Here is a 20,636-nt window from a genome sequence, read left to right as displayed (position 1 = left end):
AAGATATAGAACACACACATATTTTACAGACATGCCTTTAACATTTTTTCACAACCTTAAGAGACTTCATAAAAAAAGATCCTTTGTACAAGGGAGGAGAATTTGTGAATAAAGAATTTGCCAATCAGAATATTGTAATTACAAAATTATTTATACTTTTGTTTTCATTTTTATTATAACAAATAACTGCTTTCTGGGCCAAGGAATTGCTTGTACTAACTGAATTAGTTTTAGCAAAAAAGTAAAAAAAAAAAAAAATGTTTACAAAATGCCTTTATGCTCTGACAATAATAAAAATATAAAAATAAAATAAAATACATATAGATTCTTCAAAACTATATAAAAAAGAGCATTCTTTACCAACGTCCATAAACTTGGAAAGTAATATAATAGTTGGATGGATTTTATGTAAGAAAGTTTACTCAGTAAACATAATTTCCAATATTAGATTAAATTCACTACATTCATTGCTCATTGAGTTGATAGTTTCCACAGGCGCAGGATTTGAACCTATAATCTGATGAGTGAAACCACACTTGAGAAGTTTGACATTCAGAACATGACCTTATTTTTGATTGCATTTATTCACGTGACATATCACAGGTGAGGGGTTTTTCCTGGTCAGAGGGTGAGAATGCTGCTGGAAGCAGGTCATTCAGTGTCAGACTCGTCTTGTATCTGGACTGCATCTCGCTGGGCAGCATACTGTGCCATGTTAGATAATCCTGATACTACACAACAACTCAGAGCACTGCGGAATATGGCCATTTCATTTGCATCAGACCTGTGAAGACAACAGATCACATGCTGAGAATGCAAAGAAATATACATTATTGAGTCTTAATTGTGTAAAATGGTTTGTTTGTGGACGTTACCATTCATTTGTCTTCTCATCGTAGCACTCCACATCAGACGTGGTGCTGAATCCATTAAACCCTCCCACAGCAAACAACTGATCATCAACTACCTGGATTGTGAGGAAGGTAAAAATGAATTTAAACTTTAACTTTGTATAAAAAAAATCATAACATAGGACACATTGGGCAATATTGATTAAATTGGACATTTACATGAAGTGTTCTAGAGTTTTTGAGATTATTGCAGTGTTATTTCATAGTTTTAGTAGATACAGATTAATTGTCCACATCTCACCTCAATGCCAAAGTTGCTGCGTGGGCTGTACATAGATGCAATATCACACCAGATGTTAGTCTGCGGGTTGTAGGTTTCTGCACTCCGCAAACGACTGGCACCATCAAAACCACCAACCTTAAAAAAAAACATTTTTTTAATGCATTCTGTTCGTGTTTTTATGCACATCTAAGCATTCATTCTCTCTCTCTCTCTCTCTCTCTCTCTCTCTCTCTCTCACACACACACACACACACACACACACGTGCAACCTTCAAACTGTGATTGCTTCCATGATTCTATATGTGTGTAAGAGTTATTACAGGTAACTAATTTTTTTTTTCTTGCTTTAACTGAAATAATATATATATATATATATATATATATATATATATATATATATATATATATATATATATATATATATATATATATATATATATATATATATATAATATTATTATTATTATTATTAAAACTTTAACTTTCATAACATTATTTCAGATAGTACAGCAAGGCAAGGCAACAATTAAACTTAAAATAAAAACTAATTAAAAAAAACTAAATAGACACATATCATGCTATGATTAAAAAGGAAATTTAAACAACAAAAACTAAAAACTAAAATAAAAAACAAAACCAACAAAATTACAAAAACTTTGATTAAAATTACAATAAAATAATATATAACATTTAAAATATGAATAAAACTCAAATAGTATCTCAGTGATTCAAAAAAATCACTGATGTGTGCGTTTAATACTCACAGCATAAACTAGATCCCCATAAGCGATCACACCAACACCACTGCGCCGGCTTCTCATGGGACTAATGAGAGTCCACTGGTTTGTCTCGGGGTTAAAGCATTCAGCAGAGAAGAGACAGTCTGTCCCGGTAAAACCTCCACAGATATAAACCTGCCAGATGATGAGAATGACCACAGCATTTCACACAACTGTTACAGGTTGTTCAGAAAAACAGTGTTTACAACACACAGTATATTTCATATGAAATTCTGTTTCTTATTTACAGTATTCTCATACTACAGTCCACAATTTCTCCTTTCCCCTGCCCTTCTGCATTACCCTGCCGTGCAGTGATGTGGCGCTGGCATCACTCCTCCGTTCGTTCATGGATGCGGTCAGTGTCCACTGGTTGGTGTCAGGATCATAGCGCTCTGCTGATTTTAGCCGTCTATGTCCATCAAAGCCACCGATAGCATAAATGAACCCTTCCAGAACAGCAACACTAACATAGCATCGTCGTTCATACATGGGAGCCACCTACAACACATCATTTGGCATAAAAATCAGTGTTCATATATCAATACACTGCTTCATTGTTCTTTTCTATCAATTGCAGAAAAGTATAATGGTAGTACCAGATTTTTTGCTGTATTTTTAAAGGTACAAATGCATACTTTTAAATTTGTTTTAAAGTACCAATGTGCTTAACAAAAAGGTACTTTTTTGGCATGATCATGAATATAATACTGGTTATTTTTGTCCAAAGATTATATTATATGATATTATTTTATATTGTCAGGGTTATTATAGTTAACTAAAACTAAAGCCATACAAAAAAGTCATTGCATGAAATAAATGAAAAGGTGGAAGCTTAAAAAAAAAAAAAAAAAAAAAATATATATATATATATATATATATATATATATATATATATATATATATATTTATTTATTTATTTTTATATATATTTATATATATGTAATATTTTTATAAAATAAATTAAATCCTTAAACTGATTTTATTTCAGCTATTTGGAAAGGTAATATTTATTATTTTCATTTATTTTAACTTGATGTACTAAAAAAACTCTATAGACATGTTTTTAAAAAAAAGAAAATTACAAAAACACAAAACAAATTTACTACAATCTAAAATGAGAGTAAATATTTAAAAAATATATTTAAAAAAACTAAATATTAATAAACTATAGTACTATAACTGAATAATAGTATCTCAAATGTACTTATAAAACACAGATCCAAATGTACAATAAAATGTAATATTATTATGTAGAATTATTTATTATATTATATTATATCCACAGATATATTATATTAATTAATTAAATTATATCCAAAGCTACAATCAGTTTGGGGATACAAAAATGCATCAAGGTTTTTCTTCGAGCACTTTCATTCAGTACGTTGGTCCCATCAGTTTTTACCACTGTACTTTTTTTATAAAGGAATCAAAAATGAAAGTAACCTGTTGACCTACAACATTACTCACCTCATGCCAAGTTTGAGTGATGAAATTGAGCTTCCTCACACTGTTGAAATACTCCACACTGTCATAACCACCAACACAGTAGACGAACTCATCCAGGACGGCTGTGCCATGATAGGCTCTGGGACTCTCATCCTCAAGAGTCACATTGACCCAGCGGTCTACATTTGCATCATATGCCTCGATCACATTGTTGGGATTGCCACCACTCCATCCTCCGATGGCCAATAGGATCGCAGAGGGCAGACGTGGGCGTGTCAGTTGATGTATGAGCTCTGAGCTGGTGGGCTCTTCTAAATCCATGTCAAATTCAAACAAAGCCTTCATTGCATTGATGATAAGAGGCATGCAGGCCTCATTCTCCATCACCAGTGCATTGCTCTTTACATTATTGATGAAGTAGTCTGTTGTCATTAATCCCATTCGAACCTGAAGCACAGTGAAGAGAGTGTGTGTGTGCATGTATTTGTGACATATCAGGACACAACTCTGTGTAATGACATGGGTATGACACAGGTATTACAAGGAGAGGGTGACTTATGAGGACATAACCCATGTCCTCATTTTTCAAAACGCTTATAAATCATACAGAATGAGTTTTTTTGAGAAAGTAAAAATGCACAACGCCAAAGTGGTTACAACACTACAAAAATGTTTTACTTGTGTTTATGGTACAAATACAGTATCTAAACTTTCTAAGATCAAGATAAAAAAATTAGCAAAATAAAGACAAATGACTTAAGATGTTAAGTCTTGTTTTATTAAAAAATGATAACAATTAATTATGTTTATGCTTAAAATAAAAAAAATAAAAAATAAAACAATCTGTCAGTGGGTTAAGAAAAATATACCAAATATAAAATTAAATAAACTAATTTTAAAACTAAGGTAAGATTTTTCTTACTCTGTTGCAGGGTTATTATATTTAACAAATAAAATAAATAAATAAAATAAACTTTAACTGAAATAAATAAAATATTTTATTTCAGCTAGTTGTCAAGGCAACATTTTTCATTTTCATTTCATTTGAACTTGATGTACTTACTAGAGTAACAATAAGACTGAAATAAAATGAAAAAGTAAATCAATTTAAAAAAATGTAAAATCAAAAATGACAAAACAACAAAATTCATAAACCGTTAACTACGAGTAAAATGAAAACAGAAAATATATATAAAAAAATTATAACATGAATAAAAAATTATGTTTTTTTTTTGGTAATAATTAAAAATTTTCAGTAAACAAGACTTTATCTTAAAGTCATTTTCTTCTCAAGTAAATGTTTCTTGACTTTTTAGATATTTGTAATAGAAAACAAGAAAAAAACTAATAAATAAAAAGTATTTTTAAATATTTATTTTATGTTTACTTTTTTATTTAAATTTAATTAATACATTTTTAATTTAGTCAAAGTTTACTGTCTTTCCCTATTTTACCTTTGGCAGAAGCATGGCGATGTGTTTCCTCCTGCTTTCAGGTGCATGATCAATCCAGTGGAGGACGGCCTCAAAAACCACCTCCTCCTGTTTGACAATCAGCTCATCCTTCTCGATGATCTCCTCGAGCTGCTCCAGTGAGAGCTCCAGGAACTCCTCAGATACTTGCAGAACCTCCTCAAAGTGCTGCAGGATGTAGAGCTTTGCTTTACGGCAGAGCTTTGAGCAGGAGTGGAAATCCTCTGTAAACATGCGGATGCCAACGCAGTTCTCCGGACGTAAGCGTGACTCCAGGAACTGACAGCAGGCATCTACAAGACCTGAGACTAAGAACTGATCAGCCGCCACCAAGAGCTCCAGCACATTCTCCTCTGTAATCAGGACAGATCCTGTGTACGCGTACTGAATAATAAGAGACATGATGTTTCGGGACATTCCTGGAATATCATAGAAATGTTCCGCGGTTCTGGTCCAGTTAGTGGAAAGAAGAACCCTGCAAACACATTTGAAAAAGAAATACAGGCATTTTTAATGCGTATTTGTGTTACACACATTAAAAAATATTTACATTTTAATTTAAGACCAGTTTTCACATTCTGTCACAAAATTGTAACAGATTAGCTTTATATATTAAATTCAACATGCAACAAGCATGCTTACCATACTGTAGTAATGTTGTGTTCTGGCAATTCATTCATTTATTTGTATTCATTTATATATGGACAGCTTAGGCAGTTTCAACAGTATGATGTTAGTGGTGAAATATTTGTATATGATTATTTCTAGGTACTTTGTGCAGGATGAATGCTTTTACTTACCTAAAATACGGGCTGCAGCCGCACAAGATGATCTTGTGCACTTGAAATTCTCTGTCATTTGCTCTGATGATCAGGTCCGTGTGTTCACCCAGTAAACGTGCTTCATCAAACACATTAAAGGCTGTGGGACTGATGTTCTCCATTTTTACCAGCTGTTGATCTTTAGTAAATGTATCAAACTCTGACTCTAGAGTTCTATATATTCTAGTTCTAGAATGTCTTTGTGACATCATAGTGGCAGAGTTCCAATATGGTTTTTTTTTTTTGTTTGTTTGTTTTTTTGTGTGTCTTGGACTTCTGCATTTGGCTTTTGCATAAAAAATTCTCACAGTCATTGAACATCAAGTTTTCAATAATATGTAACCATCACATTTTTAACTCAGTGGCCAATACAATTAAGAACTTAAGTAATTATATTACACAAGATTGTAAACATTGAACAAAAATGCCAAATAGACCTAACAACTAGTGATGGGTAGTTCTTGAATGATTCAAATCTTTAAGATTACTCCGGAATGAGTGATCTCAGTGAGGGATTCGTTCATTTTGTGTTGACATGCAACCTCCATAGGTTCTGTACTGGAAACAGATAATCGAGTTATGGGTTCAGGTCGAGTTTTTCTTTCATCATGTGGCAGCCCCATAGTCTACTAGAGCCTATGTAGACTGTACCAGAAAAATAAATTATTAGTTCACCTCCCAAGTCTTCGGGTCCGAGTTGTTTTATCTTTTTTAACCAAAGCTGACATATTTTAAAAATTGTTTTCAAAAGCCAGGAGTATGCGGACTCCTTAAAGCTGAGCGTATTATATATTTTAGTTGAATTAACAGAACAGCTCATCTACAGCACACATGGTGCATGGTTAGGAAACTCTGACCTATGTATTTTTCCATCAGCTGTTTCAGTGACTTTTTGAGTCAGAAATGTCTGTGGCAGATATCTGAAGTACATTTGTATTTTCTATGAAAATCATATATCTGTATCAGCCTTCATCAAGAAATCATGAGGATATAATTTAATTATGTCATTGCCCTTGACAAAGTGAATTTCTGCTGATCTGTGAGTGCGAGCTGCTGTTCATGCTGAATGCAGTTCACACTGAGAGTGAGTTGAACATCTTTAATGGCTCTGAAATCTCCACATGAGGAACATTTTAGATTCTCAGACGTTGCTAGCTCTGAAGTTTTGTAGCTCAGGAGATGCACTGGAGTTCTCAGTGCAGTTTTAAGTATCAACATTGTCTCATTGTCAGCTAAGATTGTTTTATGGACAGATTAGTTTCGACTCCAAAGTAGAGCTTTTTGGGTAACACTTTAGAATAAGGTTCCATTAGTTAATGTTAGTTAATGTATTAATTAACATGAACAAACAATGAATAATACATTTATTACTATATTTATTCACCTTCGTTAATGTTAGTTAATGAAAATACAGTTATTCATTGTTAGTTCATGGTAATTCACAGTGCATTAACTAATGTTAACAAGCACAACTTTTGATTTAAATAATGCATTAGTAAATGTTGAAATTAACATGAATTAAGACTTATAAATGCTGTAGAAGGATTGTTCTTGCTTAGTTCATGTTAACGAAAGTAGTTAACTAACATTAACTAATGGAACCTTATTCTAAAGTGTTACCGCTTTTTGGTTTAGTGGTACACTTTTGACTGCCTCTATACTGCAGGTAAAGACATATTCCTTTCAAAACACTAACACTGTTTACACGAAAGTACTAAAAAGTTGCATAATTAATTTGAAGGAGGAAAAAATATTGAGTGTAAGTGTGTGTTTGTGTATTCGGCAGTTAGACAGGATATTGTTGAAACACTAACAGTTATAACAACAGCATATGTTGATATATTAAATATATTGATAGTTTCATTGTCAAGCATATTATGATATCACAAGCCTGGTTTAGACAATGACATGCAAAAAAAGAAAACTATTGTTTTTTGCTCCTCTTTTTCTTGTGAAAATTTAAACTGGTTCAGCTAGTTTATCATACAAGAGAAACTACGTAATCACACTCAAATTTAGGAAAGGAAGTAAGTGGACATCCTCAGAAAAGAACAGCTGTTTGAAGAGACAAGATTTATGAACTGCAAGAGGTTTGTGTTTGATGCTCTTTACTGCTGAGACAGAGGTAGGTCTGAACTGACAAGTATTTGAGATCATTCTCATGCTTCATTATTGAACTATAAAAAGTCAGTACTTGGGATGCTTTATTCTCTGTTGTTATTTTTTTTCTTTTCTCGATTGCTTTCCACAACCAAATTGCTGCTGATAAAACACAAATATAATGGAAACTGAACTATCCTGTAAAAATTTGGGGAATGTGATCAATGATTTCTCAGAAAAGGAAATCAGCCTGTCAGAATATCAGATGTTATAAAATTCAGGGGCTAGATTTACAAAACATTTTTAAGAAAAAATCTTACTGCTATTTTCTTTATTTGTAACTTAAGAATATTTTGTGTTGTTTCAATTATTAAGCCTTGTCACCTGATGAGTTTGCATTGAAATGTTTCATTTATTTTGATGTTTCAAATATTAAGCGTTACAACCAGAAGCATATAACAGAGTACAAATAGTTTTTTGCTGTATTTTTTTGTGTAGTTTTTAGATATTACTAAATTACCTTTTTTTCGTTTGTGTGTGTGTGTGTGTGTGTGTGTGTGTGTCTGCATTGAAGTATTTGCAAAAAATTTTTTATAAAACATGCACAAATTCAGTCTTAATTGAATGGTGATACAATTAATTAATTGTAATTGTATGAAATGAAAAAAAACATTACTTACACTATATGGAATAAAAACCCAATACATTTATTTTTTGTGATTTATATGATGTGTTTTTATTATATTTAGTCCTGGAATATAAAAAATATTTTCACAGGATAATTAAGCTTCTTTCAGGTTTTGTGTGTGTGTGTGTGTGTGTGTGTGTGTGTATGACTCCAAAAGGCAGATTATTTCTCTCCTGTCATAGTTCATGTGCTTTCTTTCACAAAATGTTGTCAGTCTACTGAAACATTTTCATTTGCGTTATGAACTAACGACTAAACCAGTTTCTGTTTTCTCAAGAAACAGGAGCAAGAAAACAATGTTGTTTATTTACCATCAATATACAGGTAAACCAGTTTTCTTCCTTTCTGCATGTCACATATACAATGACAGAAATTATAGTTCAGGAATTAGGATCTCACAAACATTCCTCTACAAACTATATCTAACAATCTCACTTTATTTCTCATAATTGCACTTTTATATCTCACCATTGTTGTTTTGCATATTTGTGAGCATGAACATTATCTTGTATATCTCAACATTATAAGAAGCCATTTGGTGCAAAAGTTAATTGAGAAAATGTCTCAGCCATAATTTTTTTCTTACTGGTCATGAAATTGTATTTTGCATTTTATTTTATTTAAGAAATGAAATATTTTGAATAAAATATTTTTGTCCTTGTGACAAAGGTCACTATAAATGTTACTTGAGAAGACGTGTGGCTTCCTTCTCAGATACTTTGACAGATAGAAGTGCACTTCAGGACATAACTTACATTTTACAGATGATCTGGAGGGAACCTTTTCTTTAAATGTTAGAATGTCACAAGATTGTTCCATTTCATAAGCGAGTCATTAAACTTCAAAGACTTCACTGAAGGAGCCGTGGTGCTTGGATGCATATCAAACATTTGAAGCATTACATATTCTGCATGAACATATTCTACTTCCAAATCCTACCCAATACTTAAACTTAACAACTACCTTACTAACTATTTAAAATCAGCAAATTAGGAGTTTATCAAAGCAAAAATCATAGTAAATTGTCACAGCTTTCGGTAACACTTTATAAAAACTGCATGCTATTAACCATTAGTTAAGCATTGGGAAACAGTTAATTCATCATTTAAAAAGCATTAATAGACATTTATAAGCAGTTTATAAATACCGATATAAATGCCTTATACCTGATTTAAAAGCATATCTATAATGTATTTAATAATTGTTTTTTCATACTTTATTACTTATCAATTTATCATTTCTAAATTAACTATAGCATTATTTACACAACAGTTATTAAGGAGTTGTCAGTGGTTCATAAGATCACTTAGAAATTGTAAGTAAATGATTAGTAAACAATTTAAATGTTAATCTTTTTATTCAGACATATAGTAATAGTTACTTATAGTGTTAATATATGGTTTATTAACATGTATTTCTACTGTAATTCAGGGTTAATTCAGGTAGTTATAAAATATATGTAGTTGTTAGTTAACTATTTTTGTGAGCCCATCTAAAGTGAGGACTATTTATGCCTTGTAAAGCTTTTACAAATGAGATTTAAAGGCTGTTAATATTTCTATGTTCTGTATCACTGTGTTTTGTTAGTTTCTGTTTTTTGTTTAGAAGATAACTGAGCCTTTAAATATCCTTTATAAATGCTTTACAAGGCGTAACTAGTCCTCACTTTAGATGAGCTCACATAAATAGTTTACTGACCACTACTAAATGCTTTATAACTACCTGAATTTACTACATTTCTTGTGATCTTATGAATCACTGGAAACTCCTAAATAACTGGTTTGTAAATAATGCTATACTTCATTGAGAAATGATAAATTGATCATGAATAAAGTATGAAATTACACATTATAGATATGCTTTTAAATCAAGAATAAAGCATTTATATCTGTATTTATAAACTGATTATTACTGTCTATTAATGCTTTATAAATTGTGAATTATCTGTTTACTAATGCTTAATTAATGATTAATAGTGTGCAGTTATTATAAAGTGTTACCCAGCTTTCTACTGAAAACAGCCAAAATTCAGCCAGTTTATGACACAAGTAAACCCATTTCTGCCGACAGACTGCATTTTGTAAAATGAAGAATTTAAATACACCACAATCTTAAGATCTAATATTTGTACAAAGATCTCTATTTTTGAGAGAGTGTGCAGTGGTAGTCCTAAAGTACCACTAATCTATGGTAATTTTAACTTCATTCTTCACAGTTGTGACTTTATATTGAAGGATGAAAGCAAAAATATATATAAAGCCAAACACTAAAATAAGGATGAATCTCTGCTGCTCACATCATCAGTTATGTCCTCAAATGCTGTCATTGCAAACAACTATGGTGAGATAATAAAAGTCCAATTATGAGAAATAAAGTGAGATTGTTAGATATATATTTTTTAGAGGAATGTTAGCGTGATCCTGATTCCTGAACTATAACTTCTGTCATTGTATGTGTGACATGCAGAAATGAAGAAATCTGGTTTACCTGTATATAGTTGGTAAATAAACAACATTGTTTTTTGTGCTCCCCTATTTCTTGAGAAAACAGAAACTGGTTCAGTGAAGTTTAAAATGCAAGAGAAATGGTTTCAGCAGACTTATCAGATTTTTTGAAAGAAAGCGCATGAACTATGTTAGGAGTAAAAAATGATACTAAGCTGCCTTTTGGAGTCACAAAAAGCAAAAAAACTAAAATAAAAAATCCTGAAAGAGTCTCACCTATTCTGTGAAAATATGTTTTATATTCCAGGACTAAATATAATAAATGAATGTTATCAGTTATTTGTCAGAAATTCAAGAGAGCACATTAGGGCAGAAGAATCTTTTGTCAATTCAGATGAATATATCTATTGTCTATTTAGAAAGCACAGCCTGTAAAATGAGTCTCTGTGAAAAGAGGGAGGAGGAGGAGGATGTTCACACACATGAAGAAGCAGCTCCTGAATCCAGTTGTGTTTCTGTGAAGAGTGACGAGTCCATAGAAAACCCCCGTGATCTCAAGGATGGAGCAGTGACTCCAGACTCTGAGTGAGTATAAATGGGATGGATGAAACATGGTAAACAGGGATGTTGATTACAGACATTTTTATACAAAATATAAAGTCTGCAGATTTCCCACTAGCCAGGATTTTAAGTTGAAATTTTCTCAATGTAAAGAGTTATTGAAGAATCTAAAGGCTGTGCAAAGAAGTATTCATTTGTTGTTTCTAGACAGCTAGTGGGATGCTGTCTGAACGACCACCTCTGTGTGAATGTGGTGTCATTTCAAACTAGAGCACTGAGTTTGATGTGCTGGGACATTTCAATGCAGTTTTCTATTCATCTCACTGTTTCTACAGAGTGAAGAGTGATGATGTAATCAGATCAGTTACATTCTATCTGACACGCTTTGTCTCCTACTGTCGGAACTTTCTTGGGTGGCAAAACACAGAAGCTCTGCAGACACACAAATTGCTGAAGGAGAATGCAGACTTACAGCACAATTCTCATCAACCAGTAGATGATGTCATAAAAAGAGTGAGAGATCAATATAAAACCAGTATGAAGAACAAGTATGAGAGTTTATTTGAGGGAATCGCACTAGAAGAGAATGAAACCCCTTTGAACTGGATCTACACACAGCTCTACATCATAGAAGGAGAGATTGAAGGGGTGAATAAAGAATATGAGGTTTTACAGATGGAGAAAACAGCCAGAACACAAGACACTCCATTCTACTGCAATGACATCTTTAAACCCTTACATGAACCAGGATGCGAGGAGAAAGACAAAATCAAGACTGTTCTTACTAAAGGCATCGCTGGAATTGGAAAAACCGTCTCCGTGCAGAAGTTCATTCTGGACTGGGCTGAGGAAAAAGCCAATCAGGATGTAGATTTCATGTTTGTGCTTCCATTTCGAGAGCTGAACTTGATTAAAGATCACCAGTATAGTCTTCACAGACTTCTGCTGGACTTTTATCCTGAACTTCAAAATCTGGACTCAAAGATTTTTGAAGAGAGTAAAGTTGTGTTCATCTTTGATGGTCTGGATGAAAGCAGAATTCCACTGACATTTTCAGATGATGAGAGAGTCCTTGATATGAATAAGTCTTCTTCAGTGGGTGTGTTGATTTCAAACCTCATCAGAGGAGAGCTGCTTCCCTCTGCTCTCATCTGGATCACCTCCAGACCAGCAGCAGCCAATCAGATCCCCTCAAAATACATCAACCGTGTGACAGAAATTCAGGGATTCAATGAGTCTCAGAGAGAGGAATATTTCAGGAAGAGAATCAGTGATGAGCATGAAGCCAGCAGAATCATCTCACACATCAGAAGATCAAGAAGCCTCCACATCATGTGTCACATCCCCGTCTTCTGCTGGATCTCATCCACTGTGCTTCAGACCCTCCTGAAACGAGATGAGAGTGCAGAAATCCCTCAAACTCTGACTGAAATGTACATCCACTTCCTGCTGACTCAGATCAACATGAGGAATCAGAAGTATGATGAGAAAGATCCAGAAAAACTCCTGAAGTCCAACAGAAGAGTGATTGTGAAACTTGCTGAACTGGCTTTCAGTCAGCTGATAAAGGGCAATGTGGTCTTCTATGAGGAAGACCTGATTGAGAGCGGCATATACGTCACTGATGACTCATTGTATTCTCAAATCTTTAAAGAGGAATCTGTGATACATCAGAGGAAAGTTTACAGCTTCATACATCTGAGCTTTCAACAGTTTCTAGCTGCATTTTTTGTGTTTTACTCAAACGTTGTCAAAAATAGGGAATCACTGTGCTTGTTCTTGGATGAATGTAACTGTAAAATCTTGGAATGCTGTCTACATGATATTCTACATGAGATACTAATAGCAGCAGTTAATGAATTATTACATAGCAAAAACGGACACCTGGATCATTTCTTGCGGTTCCTGATGGGCGTCTCACTGGAGTCAAATCAGAGACTTCTAAAGGATCTACTGACACACACAGTGAACAACTTGGAAACAATCAATAGAATCACACAGTACATTAAAAACAAAATAAAGGGTGATCTCTCAGCTGACAGATGCAACAATCTGTTCCTCTGTCTGATGGAAATGAAGGATCAGACTCTGTACAAAGAGATTCAGGAGTTTGTGAAATCAGAGAATCGCTATGTGAATAAACTCTCTCCGTCTCACTGCTCAACAATCGCCTACATGCTTAAGATATCAGAGGAGGTGCTGGATGTGTTTGATCTGAAGAAATACAACACATCAGACGAGGGTAAAGAGAGACTGATACTAGCTGTGGTGAACTGCAGAAAAGCTATGTGAGTATTAATTGATGCGTCTGTGTGTAGTCACATGTTAATATATTCATCCTTATGAATTACATCATTCACAATACCAAGAATATCAGATAAAGCTTATTTTGCTGCTTTTTTGTCACTTTTAAGTCATAGTTTGTTTCAACTCTTTTAGAAAATCTGATTTATCACTGGTATGGACATTTTTCAATAATATTGTAATTGAATATTTAAGTTCATAAAATTAAACAATAAAGTTTGTTAAAGCACTTTTATTTACTGACCACCAATTAATCAGATCATTATCTGGTGGAATTTATGGCAACTGCAGGCAAATGCAATTAACTTGTCTACATGCTACCCAATAAATGTTATAATTGTGAGTGTCAGTTTGTGTGTTAAGGATTTCTCATGCATTCACTGCATTTACATCAGAAAATAATTTCAGATCGAATATTTGAAATTTGTCATTATGTGATCCTTTTAGCATTAAATGCTACTCTAATAATGTTAATTAGTAATCATGTAATACGGCGGAAACAACAACAGCAACAAGCCAATATAGTAAATCAAAATACAATTCTGAAGCATGAAATAGCCTCTGCATTATTATTTTCCCCCACCATGTTGTCTTGTCACATTCACATGACAGTAGTTGTTGTTGAGCTCCTTTGTATTTTTTCTCCTCTTTCTTAAACCTTATTTCATTGTGTGTTATAGACTTGCTGACTGTAACCTCACTGGTCAGTTTTGTAAAAGTTTGTCTTCATCTTTACAAACATCAAACTCTCTGAGAGAGCTGGACCTGAGCCACAATGACCTCGATGTTACAGAAGTGGAGCTGCTTTCTATTGGACTAAAGAGTTCACACTGTCAACTCAACATATTGAGGTTTGGGGTTTCTTTTTCAAACTGAATAGTTTTTGAAGTTACTTTTTTTTTTTTTTTTTTTTACCATTTTTGGCAAATATCCTGATGTAGTGAATATATCTTGGTGCAGTAGTGTAACACAACTCCTGTAGACAAAGGATAAAAACAAATCATTTGTCATTGTCTTCCTTTTGCATGTCATTTTATTGATTTTTTTGTTCACTGTTGAACATTATAAGGAATGCAATAAATAGTGTTATTTTGGGGAAAGCCAAGGTGAGGACCTTATTTTAATATGGATGGATGCCATCCTTTCATACCACGTCAATTATTTTTTTTACACTTTTCACTAGTTTAAGTGTACAGTATTTGTACTCTGATCTGTTTAGATTAACAAGCTGTAAACTCACTGGTCAGTGCTGTAAAAGCTTATCTTCATTTCTACAATCATCAAACTCACTGAGAGAGCTGGACCTGAGTAATAATGATCTGCAGGATTCAGGAGTGAAGCTGCTCTCTGATGGACTGAAGAGCTCAAACTGTCAACTCAACATACTGAGGTAAGAAAAAACAGATTAAGGTACACTTAGTAATAAAATGAAAGACTTCCTCTTCTCTGGTCCTTATCTCTTGAGTGTTTGTAATATACTAGCAAACCCCGGTGTGTCTGAAGATTGGATTTGTATTAGTCAGTTATTTTTGAAAATTAGTAACACACTGAACCCTAAATTAATCTAAACTGAGTTGATCCATCTGAATTGAACCTGTAATCAGTTATGTGTGGATGAAAAAATCAAAAGACTGAATTAATGATTATTTTTATTAAAGCAGAGTTACAGGAATCAGAAGATTCTTGTGTGTGAATCAAAATAAGATGGTCTCATGCTAATAGATTAATAATTACTGCAAGTACTTTAAGAAAAAATAGAAATCAGAATAATATTTCTGTTTTCCCCCATATCCATGATACAAATCTTTATTTGCCCAAAAAATACCAGATCACTAAAAAGGATGTAGTCTAAATGTATGTGCATTCTGTAGTCTTGTACCTGATCAGTTTTTATATCACATAACATGTTATCTTGAATCCTTGTGTGTTTATAGATTATCACGCTGTATGGTGACAGAGGAAGGTTGTTCTTTTCTGGCTTCAGCTCTGAGTTCAAACCCCTCACACTTGCAAGAACTGGATCTGAGCTACAATCACCCAGGACAATCATTAATTGAGCTGCTTTCTGATCCAAACTACAAATTGGAAAAACTCAAGTATGTTCAACACTAACAATCATCATTTGTATTAAACAGAATGACAAGTCGAACTAGCTAGCTGACCAGCCTCCTAGCTACATTAAATGGGTTAATGCAAGAATTTTACTTTTCCAACTATCATAATCCTCTCTTGTTATAGTGTGGAACATGGAGGACCGTTCAGGATTACAGAAGGACCACAGAAATGTAGGACACACAAAAATTTCAACAGTTGTTATTTTGTTGTGTTACATGTGTTATAATCTCTCTTCTTGTGTTCAGATGCATGTGATCTCACACTGGATTTAAATACAGCAGGCACTTTTCTCACTCTGTCTGAGATGAACAGAAAAGTGACACATGCGACAGAGAAACAGCCATATCCTGATCATTCAGAGAGATTTGATGAATGGTGTCAGGTTCTGTGTAGAGAAAGTCTGACTGGACGCTGTTACTGGGAGGCTGAATGGATTGAGAGGGCTGATATATCAGTGACATATAAAGGAATCAGTAGGAAAAGGTGGTGTACTGAAAGTTTGCTTGGGCACAATGAAAAGTCTTGGAGTTTGAATTGTTTTGATAACAAATTTATTGTGAGACACAATAAGTACAGAAAAGTCATACCTGCCCCTTTAAGAATCTCTAACAGAATAGGAGTGTATCTGGACTGGTCGTCAGGCACTCTGTCCTTCTACAGTGTCTCTGACACACACACACTCACACACTTACACACATTCAACACCAAATTCACTGAACCCCTCTATGCTGGATTTGGGCTTTATCCTCATTTGTCAGTGTCTCTTTGTTAGTTTTAACAGCTTCCTATGAGAAACAATTCAAGAACAGAGTTGAGAGAAAAAACACACTCACATTATCCCTCTTTAACTCACACAGCTGTTCTCTTTTCTAATCTTAATTTTAGTTCATAGAAACACAAAAAGAAGGTACGTCTGTCCTTTCAATATGTGGACAAAAACAACTCCTAACTTCACCCCAGTTTGGAGCTGTGTGTAAAAAATATGAACGCCCACCAGTTTTTAATGTAGCTAACCTAAAAAAAGAAATAAAAAAAGTGTATCTATTAATCTATCTGTCTATGTATAAAATAGCTATTGATTGATTTATAGCTGATTAATAATGGTGATTGATATATTTTATCCTCAAAGTATATATTTTACCCTGATGCTTTCAAATACTTACAGCAACTTAATTAGCAGTTATGATTTAAGTTTCTCAATTTGATTTTTATAAACCAATGACCAATAAAATATTATCATTGTCTTGCACTCAATGGGGTTTCTTAAAGCATCTTGGGGACATTGGCAAAGTTCTTCTGTATTTAGTCTTTGTCAGTTTTTTTTTTCATGTCATTCAAGTAGGACTGGATGATGGTGAAATCAGATCTCTGTGTGGAGCACTGGTTGCTGTCAAACTCCGTGTGCATACAAGAATCTCACTGGATAATTACAATTAATGGAAAAAGGAATGTTTGGAAATGTAATCTGATTTTTACAAACACTACAGAAAAATAAATAAATAACTGATTTAAAACATTTTTTTTTTGTTGTTGTTGAAAATACTAGTGGCCTAATACTTTTGCACTGTAGTGTACATTGTACGTGTATTTCTGTTTTCTTAAATGTACTGTATATAATAAGATTGGGGTGCTTCTCTGTATTCAAATTCATAGGTCCTTGTTTCCTCGCTCCTCTGTCCTCCAGCCTGTGACCCGGTTTTCAATTAAAGTCATCTTGAAGGACATGTTAATTCTTTAATTGTACAGGGAGAAGGCAATGAATGAGAAGTGAAGAAATACAACATTTTGAATTACTCAGGGTGTTTAGGCAGGGCTGCCCCATTTCTCTTTACCTTTGTCTATTTGAAGTTCAGATTCCTCGCACTTACATAAAACATTCAGTTTAACAGGAAGAGCTTTCAGACAGCTAGTCAGACATCTTGCTGATGACATAGCCCTCTTTCTTAAGAACGCTAGGCAGAGATGTATTGATTTGTCCTCCCAAGCCTCTGGTTAGCGCTCATGATACTGCAGTGATACTTTTGTTACACAATATCACTAATTAAGACAGGATATTATTATAGTGAAGTACCAATTGGAAAAATGTGCTCTTAATTTCCAACACCTTACTGAAAAAGAACAAAAAAAAGATTAAAAAAATGGCTATCATTAAAGGGGGGGTGAAATGCTCGTTTTCACTCAATATCCTGTTATACTACTAGTAGTACTGCATCCTTCATAACTCCAAAAAGTCTTTAGTTTTATTATATTCATAAGAGAAAGAGGCGTGGAGGCGTGACGTGTGGGCGGAGCTAAAGAATCACGAGCGCCAGTAGGCTTTTGCGTTGAGAGCATGTGGAAGCTGTGACATTACCGTGAGGGAAAACCCATCATCCAAAACAAACCATGGCTTACAGTTAGATTCAGCCGTTTATTTATGATCCAGAATCAGAACCAGAGGCTGAAACTGAACGAGAGCATCAGCAGCAACGACTCGCTCCGAGCGGGGCTCAAACCCGGGTCAACGGCATGGGAGGCGGACGCACTAACAAGGAGGTAGAAATATTTTAAGCAGTTTTACTCACCGCCTGCGGTTCCAACACACGAACAAGGACGTATGAATTTGAATAAAGAGAAGCACCCTTAATCCTATTATGACCCTTTTTTCGTTGGGATTGCATCATTCTTAAGAAATAAACGATGTGCAAATCCGGCGTCAAACTGGGCCTTGTTTGTAAAACAAGCATCTTCGAAATGCAGGGAACAAACACAAACACTTGCACAACTCCGTTGATGCTCTGTAAAAATAAACTCCATCCACTGGTCCCTTAATACTGTTTTTTTTTTTTGGTAATCTGTGTAGGGTTGTCTTGCCCTGGCAACCAAAAACACACTTCTTTTGTGACATTTCGCGACGCTCTCGCTCTGATCAGTGAAGTCTGTTGTGCTCTCAGTGCTCTGCTATACGGGAGCGTGCGCTCTTCCGGCAGAAGTGTCCTTAGGACCCATATAAGGAAATTCCGCTCCATCTAACGTCACAAAGAGCCATACTCGAAAAAAACTTTCAGAAACTTGTGACAAACCGGAAGGAGTATTTTGGGAACAAAAATACTCCTTTAAACGTACAACTTAATTTTTGAAACTTTGTCCATGTTTAGTATGGGAATCCAACTCTTTAACAGTGTAAAAAACTCAGTATGCATGAAATAGCATTTCACCCCCCCTTTAAGAGATTATTCTGGGTACTTTTCAATAAAGCCACAGGGCCTTCAAAGTTGACTTATGCTGTTCAATCTGTTCCTCTGGGTATAAAGTTAGGAAACATAGACTGACTTTTTGAAAGTGCTTAATTTATTATAATTCAAAATCTGTTTTTATTAATTAATACATTGGAACAGGGTTGTCTCAAGTTTGGGGATTTTAGTATTTCACACTTTAAAGATTAATTGGCTGAAACTGTTTAGAAGCCAAAGTCTTCATGGGACTTTATTTCCAATTATGTTTTCTCAGTTTGGTTGATCCGATTCCCTTCTGATGTGTAAGTATAAACATAAAAATTACCAGCAACATTATCTGCTTTTAACAGGCATGCTCTTCTGGTTGGGCTTCTGATATTCAACACATTTTTCCTCCTCGTAAGCATTTATTCTGGAATAATTATATGTAAGAATTAATTTGTTGATTTGATACAATTATTCTGTTGGTCAGTCACTTCATTATTTATTAAAATAGAGGCTGTATGTTTCTGTATGTTACATCAGTGACTACAGTGACTGTATTAATTAATTCACTGACTCACTCAACTGATTCGTTCAACCACATTGATTCACTCACAAACCAAACACTATAACAGGAGACGTGCAAGTGCTTTGAAATACGTATTGAAATATTTTCATAAAAAAGAAACCAACAATATATGTTTAAAATATCAGTTAGTCAAAAATAATTTCTTGTTCATTGAACTGTTATGAAAACAATATCAAAATCATGCCATTTGTCCACCATCAACCGTTCAGCAGTGGGTACAAATCTTTTCATCTGGACAGTTGATCTTTTCCTTGGATCTCTCATTAATAACCAACCTGTATCCAAACCTAATTGTATCCTATACTCTAAAACCGGTCTGACAACCGTTTTCTGCTGCTGTTAATTGAACAAGATCAAAAGAGCATTGGATAAAGTGAATATTTACCTAAACTGAAACCAAACCTGCAAATGCAACTGACAGCAATAAAGAAAGTCTTTTAACAAGTTAAACACGCTGCTTTTGAATGACTGTAGGACAAAGACATAGGCCTATATGTTCAAAAGAGTATCAAAATGATAACACTAAAGGAAAAGTAGCATGATAACAATATGGTTTAACATTAGTAACAGTAGTAATTAATAAAAATTAATTAGTGTTAATTCAGTTCCACTGATAAATGTACCATGGTATTTGCCTGTGATGATATCAATTGATTGTGTCTGTTACTCGAGCAAGCCACTAGATGGTGAAGTGTCATGTGTTGGATACAGGGCAATTAAGAAAGAAGAAAAACAAACTGGAGTTGTATTGTTAAGACAAATAAAGACAGACATGTTAAGACTGCACTGAGATGCATTTTATTTCAGGACTAAACATTACCATTACTATACCATGGTAATTTGGCACCATATGCTATTTTACTGAATTAAATATATTCAGTGGTTAAATATTGTGTGTGTGTGTTTGAGTATTCTGCAACTATACAGACATTATGATGACATTAATTGTTATCCAAAAAGTATATATAATTAAATTACTA

At 33.9% G+C, this 20,636-nt stretch overlaps 2 protein-coding genes across 2 annotated transcripts; one reads left to right on the top strand and one right to left on the bottom strand.

The window, feature by feature from the left end:
• Positions 1–582: 582 nt before the first annotated feature.
• On the bottom strand, positions 583–5,802 carry LOC113060355 (kelch-like protein 10). Its single transcript, XM_026229219.1, has 8 exons — positions 5,638–5,802; positions 4,820–5,312; positions 3,387–3,812; positions 2,217–2,414; positions 1,899–2,048; positions 1,153–1,269; positions 876–967; positions 583–784 (listed from the first exon to the last, which is right to left on the bottom strand). Exons 1-8 carry the CDS (start codon positions 5,778–5,780, stop codon positions 652–654), a joined length of 1,752 nt encoding a protein of 583 aa, XP_026085004.1. The 5' UTR covers positions 5,781–5,802; the 3' UTR covers positions 583–651.
• A 1,899-nt stretch (positions 5,803–7,701) lies between these two features.
• On the top strand, positions 7,702–17,169 carry LOC113060354 (NACHT, LRR and PYD domains-containing protein 3-like). The gene is made up of 8 exons (XM_026229218.1): positions 7,702–7,783; positions 11,310–11,475; positions 11,787–13,739; positions 14,436–14,606; positions 14,975–15,145; positions 15,690–15,851; positions 15,994–16,040; positions 16,116–17,169. The coding sequence occupies exons 2-8, from the start codon at positions 11,327–11,329 to the stop codon at positions 16,640–16,642; spliced, it is 3,180 nt and encodes a 1,059-aa protein (XP_026085003.1). The 5' UTR covers positions 7,702–7,783; positions 11,310–11,326; the 3' UTR covers positions 16,643–17,169.
• Positions 17,170–20,636: the final 3,467 nt, after the last annotated feature.

Source organism: Carassius auratus, chromosome 42 (genome assembly GCF_003368295.1).
Source record: "Carassius auratus strain Wakin chromosome 42, ASM336829v1, whole genome shotgun sequence".
Classification (NCBI taxonomy): domain Eukaryota; kingdom Metazoa; phylum Chordata; class Actinopteri; order Cypriniformes; family Cyprinidae; genus Carassius; species Carassius auratus.
The sequence above is the reverse complement of the archived record's forward strand: the minus strand, read 5'-3'. Positions and strand labels throughout refer to the sequence as shown.